The sequence below is a fragment of the Drosophila teissieri genome, chromosome 2L (assembly GCF_016746235.2).
Source record: "Drosophila teissieri strain GT53w chromosome 2L, Prin_Dtei_1.1, whole genome shotgun sequence".
NCBI lineage: Eukaryota > Metazoa > Arthropoda > Insecta > Diptera > Drosophilidae > Drosophila > Drosophila teissieri.
The window spans coordinates 14,731,440-14,749,664 of NC_053029.1; the positions used below are offsets into that span (position 1 = coordinate 14,731,440).

Consider the following 18,225-nt stretch of genomic DNA (forward strand, 5'->3'; position numbering starts at 1 on the left):
AAAATATTAATGACGAACAGTTATTTATAAGCCAGTCAAAGCTGTTGATTTATTAACAATTAGCTTCATAATTTAACTGGAAATTAGTTTTTGTTAAATTAAAAATAGCTATATCCAAAGAGCTTGCGACTATCGATACACCGATAAGCAGCGCCTTTACGTGGCAGGCGACAACCCTATGCCAGCTCTGACACATTAACGAGGGGAAGAAGAAGAGCAGCGGAGGCAGCAAAAGAGTTTTTCTGGTCTCGCCGCAATTAATAAGTGTTTTCGCAGACAGCCGTAGTTTGCCCAAACCGTGGAAGATGCCTCTCAAACTAGACATCAAGCGTCGCCTGACGTCGCGCTCGGATCGGGTCAAGTGCGTTGATCTCCATCCGGCGGAGCCGTGGATGTTGTGCGCCCTGTACAATGGCCACGTACACATCATGAACTATGAGAATCAGCAAATGGTAAAGGACTTCGAGGTCTGCGACGTGCCTGTGCGCTCCGCCCGTTTTGTGGCACGCAAAAACTGGATCCTCACCGGCTCGGATGACATGCAGATCCGTGTGTTCAACTATAACACCCTGGAGAAGGTGCACTCGTTCGAGGCGCACTCGGACTACCTGCGCTGCATCGCGGTGCATCCCACACAGCCGCTGGTGCTGACCAGTAGTGGTAAGTGGACGGCGAGGTGGTGTGACTATCATTTCGTCACCCAATTAGTGTGTTTACCTTGTGCACCAGCTGGGAAGTATGCTTCGGTTTCGTGTCTTATTCCTGTTTCCCTTTTTTATAGATGACATGCTCATCAAGCTGTGGAATTGGGAAAAGATGTGGGCGTGCCAGCGTGTCTTCGAGGGCCACACCCACTATGTCATGCAGATCGTGTTCAACCCGAAGGACAACAACACTTTTGCCTCCGCCTCGCTGGATCGCACGGTGAAGGTGTGGCAGCTTGGCTCAAACTTTGCCAACTTTACGCTGGAAGGGCACGAAAAGGGTGTCAATTGTGTGGATTATTACCATGGCGGCGATAAGCCCTACTTGATTTCCGGTGCTGACGATCGCCTGGTCAAAATCTGGGATTACCAGAACAAGACCTGTGTGCAGACCTTGGAGGGACATGCTCAGAATATCTCAGCTGTCTGTTTCCACCCGGAATTGCCTATCGTATTGACTGGCTCGGAAGATGGCACGGTCCGTATTTGGCACTCTGGCACTTATCGTCTGGAGACCTGTCTTAACTATGGATTCGAGCGGGTGTGGACCATTTCCAGCATGCGCGGCACCAACAACGTGGCTCTAGGCTACGACGAGGGTTCCATCATCATTAAGGTGGGCCGCGAGGAGCCAGCAATGTCTATGGACGTGGTGGGAGGCAAGATCATTTGGGCCAAGCACTCTGAAATGCAGCAGGTTAATGAAACAATATACATTTACTTTAGACTTTATTTCTAACTCCGTTCATTCACTCTAAAGGTCAATCTGAAGACTATTGCTGATGGTACAGAGATCAAGGACGGTGAACGCTTGCCCGTGGCCGTCAAGGATATGGGCGCGTGCGAGATCTACCCGCAGACCATTGCTCACAATCCGAACGGACGTTTCGTCGTGGTATGCGGCGATGGCGAGTACATCATCTACACATCGATGGCCCTGAGAAATAAGGCTTTCGGGTCCGCACAAGAATTTGTCTGGGCCCTCGAGAGCAACGAGTACGCTATTAGGGAGAACAACGGCACCGTTCGACTGTTTCGCAACTTCAAGGAGCGTAAGAGTTTTACCCCAGAGTACGGAGCCGAGAGCATCTACGGTGGCTACTATTTCGGTGTAAAGACCTCCTCCGGATTGGCCTTCTATGACTGGGAGACATTGCAGCTGGTGAGGCGCATCGAGGTGCAGCCTAAGAATGTATTCTGGAACGAGAGTGGCAGTCTGGTCTGCTTGGCCACAGATGACTCCTACTTTGTCCTGGGAGTTGACACTGCCCAAGTTGCTAATGCCGTAGAGACCAAGGAGGGATTGGAAGATGATGGTGTGGAAAGCGCCTTCAATGTGTTGGGTAAGTTGATACCAATTATCTAATATCTTATCTTTAGAATACGTGTCTCAAACACGATATTTAATATGAGCATCAGCCTTTAATTTTTTAATTGAGTGTAAAATTTTACACCGTCTATTTCATAATGAAAGCAACTTTTTTAAAATTTAAATTAAAAACATGTTTTCAATTATCACCGGATATTAATTAAACTTAATTGTATTGTATTATTCATTTATGTTGCAGGCGAGGTTTCGGAGTGCGTAAAAACAGGCCTTTGGGTGGGAGACTGTTTCATCTATACAAACTCGGTGAACCGCATCAACTACTACGTGGGCGGTGAGATTGTGACCGTATCCCACTTGGACCGCACAATGTATCTGCTGGGCTACGTGCCCAAGGACAATCGTATTTACCTCGGTGATAAGGAGTTGAACGTAATCAGTTTCTGCCTGCAGCTGTCCGTGCTAGAGTACCAGACGGCGGTGATGCGAAGAGACTTTGAGCGCGCAGACGTTGTGCTGCCGACCATTCCCAAGGAGCACCGCACTCGGGTGGCACATTTTCTGGAGAAACAGGGTTTTAAGTCACAGGCTCTGCAAGTCTCTACCGATGCCGACCATAAGTTTGACTTGGCCTTACAGATCGGGGAATTGGAAATCGCTTTAAAACTAGCGCGAGAGTCGGAGAACTCTCAGAAGTGGTCCCAGCTGGCAGATGTGGCGGCAAGCAAGAACAACATGCCTCTGGTAAAAGAGTGCATGCAGAAGGCAAACGACTTCAGCGGTCTTTTGCTGCTCTCAACCGCTTCCGGCGATGCCCAGCTGCTTGAGGAGGTGGGTGCTGCCGGCTCGGCTCAGGGACGCCACAACCTAGCCTTCCTGTCGGCTTTCCTGCGTTCGGACGTGGAACGCTGCTTGGAGATTCTCATTGAGACAAATCGCTTGCCAGAGGCAGCGTTCTTTGCCCGCACCTACCTGCCCAGCCAGATGTCAAAGATCGTAGAGCTTTGGCGCGAGAAGCTTGGAAAGGTCAACGAAAAGGCGGGCCAGTCGCTGGCCGATCCGGCACAGTATACAAATCTCTTCCCTGGCCTGGGAGATGCGCTGCGAGTGGAGCAGCATTTGCAGGAGGAACGAGCTCGTAAGGCGCCGGCACGCCAGGCTGTGCATCTTCCTCTGAACAGCGAACGTCATCCTCTGCAAGAGCTGCTTGCCGCCGAGCAGGGTGGTGCCCTTCAGCAGTTGGAGGAGAAGGTGAAGCCAGCTTTCGTTCCCGCTCAAGCTGCTGTTGCTAGCAGCCAGGTGGCCGAGCCTACATCCGCTGCGGATGACGACGACGACCTGGACTTGGAAATAGATGGCATCACGTTGGATGATAACATTGATACGACAGATGTGAACCTGGATGACGACTTTCTTAGCGACGATTAGAACGGAAGATCAGAGCCAGATCTAGAATACCATTTAAACTATCGTTTACTGCTACGGGAGTCCCACATTTCGTGCATTTCGAGCCACAGAATTCCGCGCATACATTCACATTTGATTTGATTGAATGTTGTTTAAATATATATCTATTAATATTATGTACAACAGTAATGGAGCAAACACTGCAATAAATACTTATACAACAATTTCAAAAAGGGCGGGCTTTAAAAGGCATTCGATTTAAAAGGATTTCGATTGCATACCGATTTTATATCGATACCACTTAAAAATACCTTTATTTTTGTTAGTCTGATGATAGACTATAAAATAACTATTTTAAATAGTTAATAAGTATTCATGGTACACTTTGTTTTATATTTATACAGAATAATTATGTGTTTTTATTAATGTTTCTAGATTTTTGAGTGTAAGAACAAGTTTTTTTGTTTAGTTCTAATAAAAAAAAGGGGTGGTGCTGAAACTTGAGATATTTGTGTTGCCTAACGGTATACCTCAGACAAATGATAAAATGCAAAATACACTTTTTCCTTAAAATGTTGGTATGTCAGACGGACGTGGTCAGATCGATTCAAGAGTATATAATATACATATACTTAACGCTTCCATTTACCTGTTACGTACTTTTCAACGAATCTAGTATACCCATTTACTCTTCGAGTAGCGGGTATAATAAGTAGGCAATCCAAAAAAAGTCTGGCAACCACGACCATCAGTAACATACATACAATTCGTGTGTGCGTCTGGATTTTGCTGTATTTTTTATTTAAGAATGAATTATTAACTAGCCATTAATAAATTATTATTAAATAAAAAACAGTTAAAAACCGCGAATCAAGCGTGAGTACTTCCCGAAATTCGCCGAGAGCGTGAGCTGGAGTGGTCCACTTTTCGCCCGCTTTTCCGTCGGTGATGTATCGATTTTTTATCCAAATATTACCCCAAAATTTTAAATAGATACACACGGAGTCCTCCCAAAAACCGTGCGAAACAAGAACACCATGGACCAGGAGAACTTCCACGGGCACAGCTTGCCGCAGCAGCTACAGAACCTTCACATCCAGCAGCAGCAGGGTCCTCCGAATCCTGTCCAAACGGGATTTGCTCCACGGCGGCACTATGAGAACCTTGGCGGCCTGGGCAATGGCAATACCGTCAGTGGAAGTCCGGTAAAGGGTGCTCCTCTGGGGCAGCGACATGTAAAGATCAAGAAGGAGAAGGTATCCGCCCAGGTTGCGCAGCTGCCACAGCCGGGTCAGATGCAGCTGTTGGATGTCGGTGATCCCTCCCTAGCGGGCGGGTCGGGCTTACAAGGTGGAGCCGGCCTTATGGGCGGAATAATGCCCAGCGACGAGGCCTTGAAGTTCGTTAGCGAAACGGACGCCAATGGACTGGCCATGAAGACGCCCGTCAGCATTCTGCAGGAGTTGCTCAGTCGGCGCGGAATTACGCCGGGCTATGAGCTTGTCCAGATCGAGGGCGCCATACATGAGCCGACCTTCCGGTTTCGCGTGTCCTTTAAGGACAAGGATACGCCCTTTACGGCCATGGGTGCAGGACGCTCGAAAAAGGAGGCCAAGCATGCGGCGGCCCGTGCGCTCATCGACAAGCTGATCGGCGCGCAGCTGCCGGAATCGCCTAGCAGCTCCGCTGGTCCGTCGGTGACTGGGCTCACGGTCGCCGGAAGCGGCGGAGACGGCAACGCAAATGCCACGGGTGGAGGAGAGTGAGTTGTTGTGCTATTGATGTCCAACTCAACGTTCTCTACATCATTGTTATATCTCTTTGCAGTGCCGGCGACAAGATAGTCGGTAATCCTATTGGCTGGCTGCAGGAAATGTGCATGCAACGGCGATGGCCACCACCGTCGTATGAAACGGAAACGGAAGTGGGTCTGCCCCACGAGCGGCTCTTTACGATCGCCTGCTCGATACTTAACTACCGCGAGATGGGAAAAGGCAAGAGCAAGAAGATAGCCAAGCGCTTGGCAGCTCACCGCATGTGGATGCGGCTGCAGGAGACGCCCATCGATTCGGGCAAGATCAGCGACAGCATCTGCGGCGAGTTGGAGGGCGAAGTGAGTATCATTCAAGACAGCGATCGTTACGTGCAAATCTCTAAAGAATTTGAGTTGCTAGAGATCTAACCCAGTGGCACTTCTCTAATATTTTTTGTGCAAACCTTACGCATGCAATCACAGACTGTTTCCAATTTATTGGTTGCGGACTGTCTTAGTTTAAATATTTATGTAGAACATGTTAAAATTGATTTTATCAAATATATTTCACTATATTTACTTGTTGGTTAATTTTAAATGTAAGTGTAAAATCTTGTGCTCGTCCTTTCTAAAAGGCACTGTAGAACGTTTCGAGTAATCCCCATTTGTAAATATCCTTGTAAATTTGATCTATTTCACTCAAAATTATTTCAGAGTTTTCTTTGATCTTAGCTTTGATAAGTCCGCTTTAAATAAGTTCCTAGCTAAAGTTTTAACACTAAAAAACAGCCCTTTTATAATGTACAATCCGACGTTTATTATGGTCCTTGTTTTTATAATTACTAATTTTGACATAATTATACAAATAATTAACAAAATGCTTAGACCGGATTTTTATTTATGGTTTTAGTTAAGATACAATTTCTGGTTTATGTTGATTGTCCTACTCGCTCTAATTTCTGTATGATTTGATTTGATTGTTCCATGAAATTTTGGTTGTTTTATAGAACGAATTTGTAGATTACTTTTTCCACACAAAAGCGATATGTTTCAACTCACCATTGGCGTGGGTGATTTCAAATGTGTGCCAAATGCAATGGAGAAAAGAAACCAACAACTTTGCGCTCTTATTTACAGCCCCGCAGTAGCGAAAATTATTATGGTGAATTGAAAGATATCTCTGTGCCGACACTGACCACGCAGCACAGTAACAAAGTATCCCAGTTCCATAAGACCCTCAAAAATGCCACGGGCAAAAAACTGCTTAAGCTACAGGTAAATTTCACTCCAATACCTCACTTTATTCGATATCAATAAACTAAATCCAGGGTTTATCTATTCATCAAGAAAATATTCCAAAACAAAACCTCAAGTCTAATTTTTAAAAGTCAAGTTTTAATTTTAAAAGTTTATTTCAAAATTAAGTTTTGTACAATTTTGGCTTACTCACATTTCACTAGTATTATAATCAAAAATGATGTTGCTTGAAAGTTCAAATTTAGTTTATCTAATTCAGAAATGATTATCCAGACTATGCTAATTCGACGATGTTTTGTTTTCAGAAGACTTGCCTAAAGAGCAACAAGATCGATTACATCAAGCTGCTGGGCGAAATCGCTACCGAGAACCAGTTCGAGGTGACCTACGTTGACATAGAAGAGAAGACCTTCTCTGGCCAATTCCAGTGTCTGGTTCAGCTCTCCACGCTGCCCGTTGGCGTTTGCCACGGTAGCGGACCGACAGCCGCCGATGCCCAGCGGCATGCCGCCCAGAATGCCCTCGAGTACTTGAAGATCATGACCAAGAAGTAGGTCCAGCCAACTGCATAGCAAGATCTGAACGCACACTACGACCACGAGTATTTGATGCGAGCGATTACGGATACGAATGCACCAGTCTAATAGCTTTCTATACGGAGAACGCGAGCAAGCACCAGTTTTTGGCTCAATGCAGTGGCGATATTATTTATATTTTGTTTGTTTTTTTTTCACCGATTCCTTTGATTAGGCAGTTGAATTTGTTCACTATATATGTAAATGTTCATATATGTACTACACTTAACAACGTATGTATGTACGCTTGCATATACAGACAAGTGTGTAATCTATATTGGAATCTATTAGTCGCTTTAAAATTCTGTAAAACCCAAAGTCACATAAAAACCGAATAAATCCAATGAAACTAGCTAACTAGGTTAAGGTAGATTGCGGGTGGTTTGCGGAGGTAAAACGGCTTATGAATATAATCGGTATTTGGTAATCGCTAATTTTGCAGTTTTCTTTCATTCAATCGGGATATGTCTTAATTTTCTTTTTTTTGAAAACTTTGATATGTAAAATCGGATTAAAAGGGAATGAAAGGGAATTAATTAAAAAACTTTAGAAATATTCTTTAAGAACAGTTTCTTATATGCTGAAATATATCATGCTATTAAGCTTCAATTTAGGTAGAAAATAAATTGACAATGAAGGTACAGTTGCCGTGGCTTTATTTAAATAGGTAATTTTGTGCTTAACCTACTAGTATTCTAAATTATCATAGAGGATTGCATCTATTTCTTCTTTCGGTCCTGCGTACACTTGGGGCAGAACCACTTGCCTTTTGGCTTTGTGGTGAGGCCAACGCATGCGAAGTGGAACCACTCGATGGGACACTAAGAATGGTTGAGGGAAAACATTTACAACTGGGCACAGAGTACATAAAAATCGGATACTTACGTCGGGATTGTCGCAGCCAATCATCTCTCCATAGGATACCTGGTGGCATAGGCAATATGTGGGCTCATTGGGGTCGACGGGCATGTCCATAACGTCGCTGGGATGAGTGGCGGCCGTGTGGCAGGATTCCTTCTCAGAGTCATCAACCTCGACGGTTTTCTAATTGCATATGTAAAAAATGCGTAAGAATGGGTTTCGGGCGATAGTGGAGGCATGCAGATACATAAGTGAAAATGCAAACGGAATGGAAGACAATGGATAATGCAGGATTTCTATGGGGTAATCTACTAAAGAATAGAGTATTCTATATAGGGCCAACCAAACTGGGAATTTTTAAATAGTAAATACTAAAGTTCTAACAATGTATAGATGAGAATGTGGATGGTTTACCTTTTGTGCGCCCCCCTTGCGAGTTTCTTTTTCTTGATTTACCTTTGACTTTTTCTTTTTGGTACCTTGCCCGGCATTGCTGCTCGAATTAACACTGGAATTGGCGTTAGATTGGTTGTTGCCCCGCCCAGTTTCCTCATCTGAGGACGCGGACTTTTTCTTTTTGCCCGTCGTCTTGCTGTCCTTGGCCTTTTTGCGACCTTCTGTAAACAAAAATCGAAGGAAGGGTTCAGCTCATGGAAGAAGAGATACTTTGAAGGAGTCTTACTCTTGGCCACCACTTCCTCGGATTTGGCACGTGTGGATGAGGCCTTCTCTTGGATCTCGCCCTCGAAGCGAGCTAAATCGTTGTCCAGTCGCCGGATCTGCTTGTCCACTAGTTCGTAGGTCTGGATGGCCAGCTGCACCTTGTCGTCGCTGTACTCCTTGGCTTTTCCGAACAGCGCCTTGATGTCCTCCTGGCGCTCCCTCCTCTCCTCCTCGCTCATGGCGCCGTTCTCGCCCAGCTTTCGCATAAAGTCCTTGGCATGGCTATCTATGCTTTTCATCGCTGTTTGTGCTCGGTCATCCAGTTTTCGCATCAGCTTAAAATTTCTCTCCAGCTCCGTTGGCAGACTTTCCAATCCTGTTTGTAAATCGTGAATAATAGATGTTGTCGCGACATTTTCATGTTTCACTATATTCCTACCATCCAAATAGTTCTCTAGGTATATAGCCGAAGACATTTTAGGTGTATAATATGGTATTTAACAAAGAATTTAGAGTGTGTAAGCAAAACTCCAGCGTCTGTTTACGATAGCAACAGCTGTTTTTGTCGTACATGGGCTATTTAGAGATGACAACTCGCTCTCTAAATTGTCAAAGTAATCGATAACTTTACCGTGGTCTATAACAGAACGCATTAAATTTATGCAAATTTTTATTAATAACTTATAAGAAAAAATTAAATATTGCATAATGCTATTTACATTTTGGATCCTTGTGTGGACGTAATTGATAAAACTTTGAAAAACCAATATTAACGACTCAGCAACAGCTGGTTTGGTGCGTGTTTACTATTTAATGGTGGTTGGCAACTCTACCTATAGTAGACTACCAGTCAAAATCACACTTAATTGTTTTGATATCTCGTATTGAAGTTAAATCAAGTTTTTAAGAATGAGTGCCAGTTCCGGAGGATCCTGGATCCATGCCATCTATGATGAGGTAGCCCTCGAGGGTTTGGAGGGGGTGACATTGCCCTGTAAGTGACTTCCATGCCCTTTACACTTCAAGCCAAAGTTATTTGTTTATTTTCTTAGATCTCTGGGACCTGCTGGCCAGACGCTTGAAGTTTTTTCCCTCTCCCCTGCCTGACCGCATTCGGGATCAGACGTGGACCTTGCTGCTGCGCACTCCGTCCCACAAGATCGAGTTCTTTGAACTGCCGGCGGACAGACCACTAATGCCCTACTATGATCGCCTCAACGACATCGATGAGCAGCTGGGATTGCCAGTGGTGGCCGAGCAGTGTCCCTACATGTTGTTCCCGGCCGCGTATGTGCAAGAGGGCGACATCAAGGGTAACTGCAACGACTTCAAGACCCGCAAGCCAATCCCTTCCAGCGATCTGCTTTCTCTTAATGCCGCTCAAGCCACGGAACAGTGGGCCGGCAGGCTAGTAGTGGTGGCTTCCCAAGAGCTAAGGGAGACAGCGCTTACACCCGAAAGCCTCATGATGCCCAAGAATCTGCCACTGCCTAACTACATCTTCCTGGAGGCCATCGGGCGGTCTCGGTACAACGGACACACCACTGCAGGCCCTTGGTCTCTTATAAACTACAGCAAGGACACAGGAATTCTCTTCTATATTAAGTGAGTTTCAAGAGCTATAGTAATATTTTATACTAAAAACTACAATCTTTACAGAAACAAGTTGATAAATCTACAGCTCATTATTGCCCAGAACTATAACGAAATGAACAAGGGACGCATCCTGGTCTCTTCGCTGCTGATGCTACCGCGCTTTTACCGCATCTACAAGAACCACTCTCAGGAAAATCTTGAAAAGTTATACCTGGAAATAATGCGTACGCCAAGCCGCCAGGTACCCGTGACCGAAATAACCGAACTACTAGGCCGTCCTACCAATTTTAAGACGAAGAAGCTATTGGTGACCCACGCCTTTCGTAAGTTCTTCGAGACTAAGCAAGTGGAAAGGCCCGTTGCGCCACTGACCAAGTCGGGAAAGCAGTCCAAAGCAACCACACGTAAGGTGACAGTGATACAGCTGCGCAATCCAAATATGCAACTGAAGGACCTGTACAAGGATGACGAAAGCGACGAGAATCAGGTATCCGAGTTCTTGGATCTGGGCCACTGCTTTCTTGATATGCCTCCGGAGGAGGAAGTTTACCGCGCAGTGGCGAAATTCGGCAAACGGGGTCTTAATAGCAACGAGTTGTGCCACTACACTGGCATCAACGCCACCTCAATGCGACACTTTATTAAACGAGTGAAAAAACACGGCCTGGTAAAAGAGTACTCGGAGCAGGTGGGAAAGAGCCGCCAGTTCCGCTTTGTGGCCGTAGGACACTTGGGAGACCTTACAAAAGAGGACGAGATCAAGAAAAAGGCACTGGAGATTAGGTGTAAGGATGAGCCGGTAGGTATTGATATATTATAAAGCGGATTGTCCTTAAATTTGTACTTTTTATTTATATATCTAGAATATTACCGAAAGCACTGATGTTCTGCTGAAGGACTTACCCGAGATCGTGACGAATGCCCGACCCATAGCGTTTAAAATTAAGAAGACCCGAGCGGCCAATCAGACACAGCGCCAAGTTAATCGCCAGAAAATGATTGTGCGCCAGATCGACCAGAATTGTCTGGTGCCCCTGCCACGGGTGTTAAGGTCCCTCCAGGAAACGGAGCGGCAGGCCGGCTTTAAGGATAGCCTATGCCGCCGCTCTTTGATGCGCCTTCTGCGTCCTATGGTTGAGGAAAATGTTATAAACGTGTTCGAGATCACCCTCCACTACAATCAGCGCGTTCGCGTCTACCGCTTCGCCACGCACCCGAAGATCGGTCTTGACCACGCGGTCATGAAACGCGAGATTGTCAAGCTCAAGAGTAACTTCCACTTGATCACTGAGGAGCGCTTGAAACGCCCATCACAGATGCCTCCCAAGGAGCGCAAGGAATTACTCGCTCGTCGAAAACTGGCGCCGGAGCGTTCAAGTGTGGTCTTTAAGACGCAGGCACCCAAACTTCTGTTGGCGAGGACATTGCACGAGTTCCTCTACTACTTGCACCATGAGCTGTCGCCGGAACAGAAGTCCCTACCCATGACCTCCGAACTTGTGCAGCAATGGCAGAAGTCAGAACCGGCACTGCAACCGCGCCAGTTCTTCGACGAGTGGCAGGCGGATGAAGTAAAGGTCCAGCCCTACTCTGAGGACATAGGCTGGCGCACCTTTATACCGCCGTTGCCGCGCTACGTAGACAAACCATCTGGCTGGCTATACTTCATGGATGCCATGGACCGAATGCCGCTCTCTCTTTTTCTGCGCATCTGTCGCATCGAGCGTGAAGCCAGCGACGAGTTGCGTCTGCAGCTTCAGCATCCCATCCGCCAGCACTATCTGCTTTCCCAGCTCAAGCTGGAGACCATTGTGCCACGTCTGAAGTTGCAGCAGCTTTACGTGGGCACTCTGCGACTTCTCAACAATATGGGTTTGATACAGGTGGGAAATTGTAGTATTCTTTCGCTTAATTCCATTTATTAAAATTATTCGTATTTAGGTAAGCGAGCAAAAGTTAGGTCGTGACTCCCTGCACCGCTGGGTGTTCCTCAATCAGCGAACAAGTTTGCTGGATACGACTTCCAGCACTGAGCACAACTACATGCAAGTGAGCGCCGATCGCTCGTATACAAAGCTTAACTTTGAGTTCTCCAGCGTGGAACAACTGGGCAATTACTGGGCCAAGCTGCAGCACATCTGCATTTACACGAAGCTGGGATACCGCAAATCGTTAAGCACGCAGAGAAGTCTTCCGGCGCGTTTGAAAGTCCTGGTCTTCCAGCCTACGGTGGAGTTCAATCAGGCCGTTGAGCTTGACAACGGAACAGTTCCTGGAGATCACCTGGGAGCCGCTGGATTGAGCTCCCATTTGTTTGCCCACCAGTTCCGCCACTGGTCGTGGGTGCAGCGCCAGAATGGTGGAAAGTCAAATGCAGCAAGGGAAAAGGCAAAGAGGACAGTCCGGAAGCGAGCTGTAATTACGCGCCTAAAGATTGGTCCCCGACTAGCGGTACGCAAAGCACGCGAGCTATCTTCCGGCAAAACTTTAAAGAAGTCCTCCGGTCCCCGAGACGATATTGACCGGGATGCCCTGAGGAATATGCGAACATTGCGCGTCAAATGGGCGCCGGAGGAGGATCGTTTGCTAAAGATGGGCCGGGCCGTTTACATGTTCATTGATGCACCCACAATGACCTTGGCCTTGTGCGACTTGGCTGTTGTCTGTCGCGATTTGATTCGCCGCTGGCTGGGCATCTGCAACAAGACAACTCAGGCCTGCGTGCGCCGCGTTCAGTTTATGGTGAAGATGAAGCGCGACATACCGGACGTGCCCAGCTGGATCTACGCAATGCAAACGCAGCCACAGTTCAACACGGTGTACAACGAACGATTTCTGAGCCAGCTGAAGCGGGATTATCCCAATAAGACCGATTTTCAAAGCGCGCTGATGACTCACTTTGCCCTAATGATGGCCAAACTGCAGCGAATGATTGCGAAATCTGTAAGTTAAATAAAAGTAGCACTTGTTGTACATACTTTTTAATCTTTCTTGAATCCAGCAAGGTTCTGTTAGTCGCCAGTTCTTGCTGCCCGACTCCTTGGACGCCTTTGGCAGCCAACTACGCGAGTGTCGATCGGCGCACGAGGAGCAGCAACTGCTATTCCAGGACCCCGCTTCGGAGACGGATCTACAGGTGGCCGTAGCTCATGGCGTGTTGCACAGCAACATATGCTGCGCCAAGGACAAGACGCTGCTGAATCTGCAGACTTTTGAGATCTACAAGCACTTTTCCGAGGAGGTGCTCAACTCAGCCTTCAACAAAGCGCGTGCGGATTCGTTGCTAGTTGCGGTGAAGAGGCGAAACATTCAGTCGGCTGCCAGCCGCCAAATCTCTGGACCTGGTCATTTGCTGAGTTCAAAGTACAAGTACCGCCTGATCTACACCAAGCTGACGCACTTCCTCTACGACAGCTTCTTTGCATTGGACCAGAAGCTGCGGGCAGACCAGGAGCAACAGCTATCCTCGCCGCATTTCGGCCAACTCCTGGTGATGGGGGAGTGGTTGTCGGAAAACAGGCTACGTATTTCACTTCAGCTGCCCACAAATATCCTGACCGTGGACACCACCACCATGGGCAGGCAGAGTGGTTGCCACTCAGATCGAATTCTGGATCACTACAGCTGCATCTTCGACAACGCCCCGCAAACCGAGTACTCTAAGCGGTTGGAGGGCGAGTGCAGTGGACGCCAAGCGTCGCGTGTGCGTTTTCATCCGGCCAACCTGAGCTTTCGCCTCCCGACCAGTGCTTATAATCAGCTCTCCAAACTGCAGCTGCGTGCCATGCATTTCTTCTGTGCATTAGATGCCTTGGGTGAGGCCATCACTTTAAGCCAGTCGCGTTTGGAGCAGTTCGACTGCCCCTTCGCCAACTGCATTATGCGCAGTGGCAACTATTTAAACGCCGTCGAGCGGATTGCCCACGAGCAGCGACCCATTCTGCGGCAACTGGTGGCCGATGCTTTACCATCGCAGCAGTTCGTGCTGGAATCGCATCCAGCGGGGACACCCCTCACAGTGACCAACGCCAATCTTCTGCCGTTTGCCCAGCAACTGGAGGCGTTCTGGCGGCAAAGACAACGAACGACGGAGCTTAAGGATTTGGGTAAGACGCTGGAGGAACGAACCCAGCACAAGCTCACCGACTGGCGTTCCATTTGTGCTGAGCTGCTTGATGATGAGCCACATGCATGGGAGGCGGATCGCGTTCAGGAGTACGAACCTGCACTGAACAAGGAAGAGCGTGCTCGAGCGCAGGATGTGTTTGTAGTTCATCTCCCCACCATTGGAATAAAGGTTGTGGAACAGCCGGAAACCAAACAGACAATTGACAGCCTGCGTACTTCGGTTCTTGACAAGGTTCTTAAGTATGTCTTAACTAGAAACTTTCTCGAATTATTACCCTTAACCACTTTATTTTGGTTTACTTACAGAACTACCTACTGGCAGTACACGGAGAACAGCTTTGAAAGCCTTAGGCCTAAACTGCACGAGAGTGGATTCGATGACCGTGCCATCCGCCACATGGAGGACATACTTTGCCACATTGAAAAGCATTCACTCGGTGTGAAGGGCCTGGAGTTGAGGCGGATATTTCCCCTGGGAGATTTCCTGTTGGAAACTCTTCATCTACTAGCTGACCACAATCTAATCAAGCGAGTGGGCATAGTTAGTGTCATGTATGTTCACAAAAACCACATCTGCAACTGGGTGGTGCACACGTTTCACATCAAGAGATTGGAGCGAGAAAAAGTGCAGTCCATGGTGGCGGCGGCACCTGGAACACTCCTAGCCGTCGTTGGTCACAAGCGCAAACTGGAGGCTCAGGAGACGGCTAGCTCTGTTCCAGAAAAGAAAGTAAAACTCATGGAGCCACTCAGCACAGAGAGTGACAGTGACGAGGCGGGAGGATCTGCTGCTAAGCGGCCAAAAAGGATTACACGAAAGGAACCCTCCCTCGAAGTGGCTAATACCACTCTGGAAGCTTCACGGGATGCAATTGCCATGCGACCCCAGCCTTGGATCCGCGTAAATGCATCCCTCAATCGACGAGTTCTCGATCGCTGGCTGGGCGCCGTTCTCAGCGAGTGCATCTCTCGCGTCGGCTGCACCGTGCACAGCTTGTTTCTGAGGTTCTTGCACTTGGTGCCTGTGGACGTCATGTTCCTGCTGGAGCTTCTGCACGATCTCGGCTGCATACAACTAATGGAGATGCGACCCCACAAAGTGCACGTGGAATCGCTGCTGGATGATGAACACGAAGACGGTGATGAGCAGCCAGTCACGGAGCTCTACGATCCCATGCAGACCTACGTTCAAGTGCATGGCCACGCTATAGGCAGGCTCACCAACTTCATTGGCCTAAAAAAATACAGCACTGAATTTATCTAAAGATCGCTCATTGACTGTCAAGATTAGTTAAGGATGCACTAATATAATGACTTATCTCACATTGTAAGATCAAATTTCAAAGATTACTTTTTATAATATCTTTGATAGGTAAATATTTTCTATAAAATGATATATGTACCAATAAGTATTGTTGAAGAAATCGGAAAAAATAAACTATTTAAGTGATTATATCCTGGCCACCGTTTTAATTTTGTATAACGTTTCATACGTTGATAAATAATTTTTAGGCATGTTGAACACTTGTGGTTTTTGCTTCTAATAAAGTTATGTGTTAATCAGCAATTTTTGGATGTTAAATTAGATTTCGCGATCTTTGTTCTTTAAATCTGACTTTGGATATTCAAGTGATCCTGATGGGTCTGGAAAAATAAAAGTCTAGGCTTAAGTCTCAGCTATCATATGAAGGTATATATTTGCCTTTTTATAAATATGACAATTTAAAACTCCGGCATCTGTTCAAAACTGATGGGTAAAGTTAAGTTATTCATTAATGACGTACACAATATTCTTTTCTTGTGTAGTTTCCACACCGTAAGCCAAGCTTGATAAAAAACACGCGACAGATTTTTTTGGTCACCACGAATTCGCATTCGCGGCGTTTGTTTAATTTTCAATTCACGAGTGGTTCCTTAAATCCTGGACTAACTTTAGCACATCACTACCGGCGACAGGTGTTTACCGCTTGCCTCCGACGCGGGGAGCAGCCTTCTGCGTGACCTTGGCGGCCTTCTGCTTGGGCGCGGACTTCTTGGCGGGAGCGGGGGCAGCAGCCTTCTTGGCGGCCTTGACGGCACGCTTCTGCTCCTTGGCCACCTTGATGGCCTGGTCGCGCTGCGCCTTGCGCACCTCGGGCTTCATGTTGCGCTTAGCCAGGATCTCGGCCAGCGAGGCGCCGACGATGGCGCGCTGGAACTTCTGGGTGCGGCGAGTGCGCTTCTTGGAGGCCTCCTCCTCGATTCCCTTGCGGTGCTTCCGGCGGTACAGCACGGTCCACGTAACCTTGCGGGGATTGCGCTTCATCAGGTAGGAGCGCTCGCACTTCTTGTCCAGGAAGGTGAAGGACTGCAAGAGAAATCAAAGTTAATTATCCGTCCTCCATGGGTGGAGCATCTGCGCCGGAAACTTACCTTGCCATCGATCTTGACCATGGTCTTGCCATGACCGGGGTAGATTTTGTACCCGCTGAATGCGCACAAGCCAATTCTGCAAATACAAACATTCTCATTAGCAGGGGCACTGTTTACAATTGCTAAATTGGGGTTAGGAAATGCCGAATACCACAATTAACCGAGCATTTCAACGCTTTTCATTAACATACTTCATCTTGCTGGCGTAGAAACACGAAAAGAAAAGAAAACGGAAGTGGAAACGCAAAGCAGAGCCAAATTAGTGTGGCTGCCACGGTCGTACGAAAAGCCTTAAAAAATACCACCACGTGCCGGTGGCGTGCTGTTAACCGCGGGCTGTTACGCGCACAGAATTCAAACGATAAAATATGCAAGAGATTTCCTTTAAAGTTTTTAATTGTTATTTGGGTTTATAATATAGATTACTAAACCAAAAACCCCAAATCTTGCAAATAAAAATTAAAAAAAATTGGGAAGAAAAGTTCTATCTAACTTTTCTGCCCAGTCATTATTCGGTTATTTTTTAACTACAACGCGACTTACGTTTTTCTAAATTGTTCAATGCAATAATTTAGATTTCAAAATACAAGTAAACTTTTTCTGGGACCTTTATTCTTTTAATTATGGATACTACTCTTATTGGATCAATGCGCATATCATTTAGAAAGAAAGTCATATGTAATCCACCAGCGGAACAGCGGGCTCCAATTCCAAATCCGCCTCGTCCTCCTTAAGTTTTCCAACAAATGGGTACTTTTCCTTGTACTGCTGTTCCCACTCCCTCAAAGTGTTCATTTGGCTGTTTGAGAGGTCACTCAAGTAATCAAAATCCTCACTGGCATTCAAGTTCACCGGTAAATTGATCAAATGCCGCGAAATATCCCGACCGGCATAGTTTGGATTAACGCCATTTCGTCCATAATAGTGCACGGATCGCGACACATCGTAGATATTAAAGTTAACGGCCACCAGAATGCGACCATCCGCCCGGGTGCCGTCATATTCCCGAAGTTCCGGAACCGTAAAGTCCTGCCGCAGGGGCGGAAGATCCACATCCGCTTTCTCCTGACCATCATCCTCGCAGAAGTCGATTGGACCTGGTGCCTTGGCCTGATCCTGATCCTTACGATGTCGACCCAGACGTCGGCTAAGACTCGCCACCTTGTAGAACACGATGGTCGATATAATTATAAGGGTAACATTGATGGGCGTTTGTTTAATGGAATTGTAGAAGCTGGAGTACCAGCTGGTGGCGTGTTCCACGCCTTTGGAGTTGTCGGCCATCGTGTTGCTTCCAATTCCAGAGTCTGCGTTTAAGAAGTGAAAAAATTGTATGAAAACTCCTCTGACTGTATTGTACTGACTGCCCTTTGTTTTTTAAATTTACGTATTTAGCTTAGCCTCCTTTTTCAGAAAATTTTAATCAATTTATAGGATCCCTGAATATATCAAGTAAACGGGTGCCTCAACTACTAGGCTAGGCTAACGCTTTTGCGATATCTTCGGCCATGTGGATATTTTAATACTACATTCAAATTTTAT

The 18,225-nt window shown here is 46.7% G+C and overlaps 6 protein-coding genes across 11 annotated transcripts; 3 read left to right on the forward strand and 3 right to left on the reverse strand.

Annotated features, from left to right (window-relative positions):
* Positions 1 to 191: 191 nt before the first annotated feature.
* On the forward strand, positions 192 to 3,671 carry LOC122613187 (coatomer subunit beta'). Its single transcript, XM_043787240.1, has 4 exons — positions 192 to 660; positions 782 to 1,401; positions 1,465 to 2,047; positions 2,273 to 3,671. The coding sequence occupies exons 1-4, from the start codon at positions 306 to 308 to the stop codon at positions 3,457 to 3,459; spliced, it is 2,745 nt and encodes a 914-aa protein (XP_043643175.1). The 5' UTR covers positions 192 to 305; the 3' UTR covers positions 3,460 to 3,671.
* A 483-nt stretch (positions 3,672 to 4,154) lies between these two features.
* On the forward strand, positions 4,155 to 7,376 carry LOC122611623 (interferon-inducible double-stranded RNA-dependent protein kinase activator A homolog). 5 transcript variants are annotated; one of them, XM_043784840.1, is made up of 5 exons: positions 4,155 to 4,314; positions 4,432 to 5,200; positions 5,266 to 5,551; positions 6,329 to 6,466; positions 6,754 to 7,376. In XM_043784840.1, the coding sequence occupies exons 2-5, from the start codon at positions 4,476 to 4,478 to the stop codon at positions 7,000 to 7,002; spliced, it is 1,398 nt and encodes a 465-aa protein (XP_043640775.1). In that variant the 5' UTR covers positions 4,155 to 4,314; positions 4,432 to 4,475; the 3' UTR covers positions 7,003 to 7,376. The 5 variants fall into 5 exon arrangements, with proteins under 5 accessions (XP_043640775.1, XP_043640783.1, XP_043640793.1 ...); XM_043784848.1 differs by having other exon boundaries at positions 6,757 to 7,376; XM_043784858.1 differs by lacking the exon at positions 6,329 to 6,466.
* A 286-nt stretch (positions 7,377 to 7,662) lies between these two features.
* Positions 7,663 to 9,140, reverse strand: LOC122626075 (inhibitor of growth protein 5). 2 transcript variants are annotated; one of them, XM_043806197.1, is made up of 5 exons: positions 8,987 to 9,140; positions 8,567 to 8,923; positions 8,341 to 8,501; positions 7,909 to 8,067; positions 7,663 to 7,844 (listed from the first exon to the last, which is right to left on the reverse strand). In XM_043806197.1, the coding sequence occupies exons 1-5, from the start codon at positions 9,021 to 9,023 to the stop codon at positions 7,743 to 7,745; spliced, it is 816 nt and encodes a 271-aa protein (XP_043662132.1). In that variant the 5' UTR covers positions 9,024 to 9,140; the 3' UTR covers positions 7,663 to 7,742. The 2 variants fall into 2 exon arrangements, with proteins under 2 accessions (XP_043662132.1, XP_043662131.1); XM_043806196.1 differs by having other exon boundaries at positions 8,299 to 8,501.
* A 264-nt stretch (positions 9,141 to 9,404) lies between these two features.
* LOC122618900 (general transcription factor 3C polypeptide 1) lies at positions 9,405 to 15,615 on the forward strand. The gene is made up of 7 exons (XM_043795529.1): positions 9,405 to 9,541; positions 9,600 to 10,152; positions 10,207 to 10,942; positions 11,007 to 12,026; positions 12,085 to 13,086; positions 13,145 to 14,511; positions 14,578 to 15,615. Exons 1-7 carry the CDS (start codon positions 9,457 to 9,459, stop codon positions 15,533 to 15,535), a joined length of 5,721 nt encoding a protein of 1,906 aa, XP_043651464.1. The 5' UTR covers positions 9,405 to 9,456; the 3' UTR covers positions 15,536 to 15,615.
* Positions 15,616 to 15,937: 322 nt separating this feature from the next.
* Positions 15,938 to 16,953, reverse strand: LOC122620158 (60S ribosomal protein L24). The gene is made up of 3 exons (XM_043797492.1): positions 16,875 to 16,953; positions 16,684 to 16,759; positions 15,938 to 16,618 (listed from the first exon to the last, which is right to left on the reverse strand). The coding sequence occupies exons 1-3, from the start codon at positions 16,877 to 16,879 to the stop codon at positions 16,232 to 16,234; spliced, it is 468 nt and encodes a 155-aa protein (XP_043653427.1). The 5' UTR covers positions 16,880 to 16,953; the 3' UTR covers positions 15,938 to 16,231.
* A 320-nt stretch (positions 16,954 to 17,273) lies between these two features.
* Positions 17,274 to 18,065, reverse strand: LOC122626422 (membrane-associated progesterone receptor component 1). The gene has a single exon (XM_043806678.1). It carries the CDS (start codon positions 17,965 to 17,967, stop codon positions 17,356 to 17,358), a length of 612 nt encoding a protein of 203 aa, XP_043662613.1. The 5' UTR covers positions 17,968 to 18,065; the 3' UTR covers positions 17,274 to 17,355.
* Positions 18,066 to 18,225: the final 160 nt, after the last annotated feature.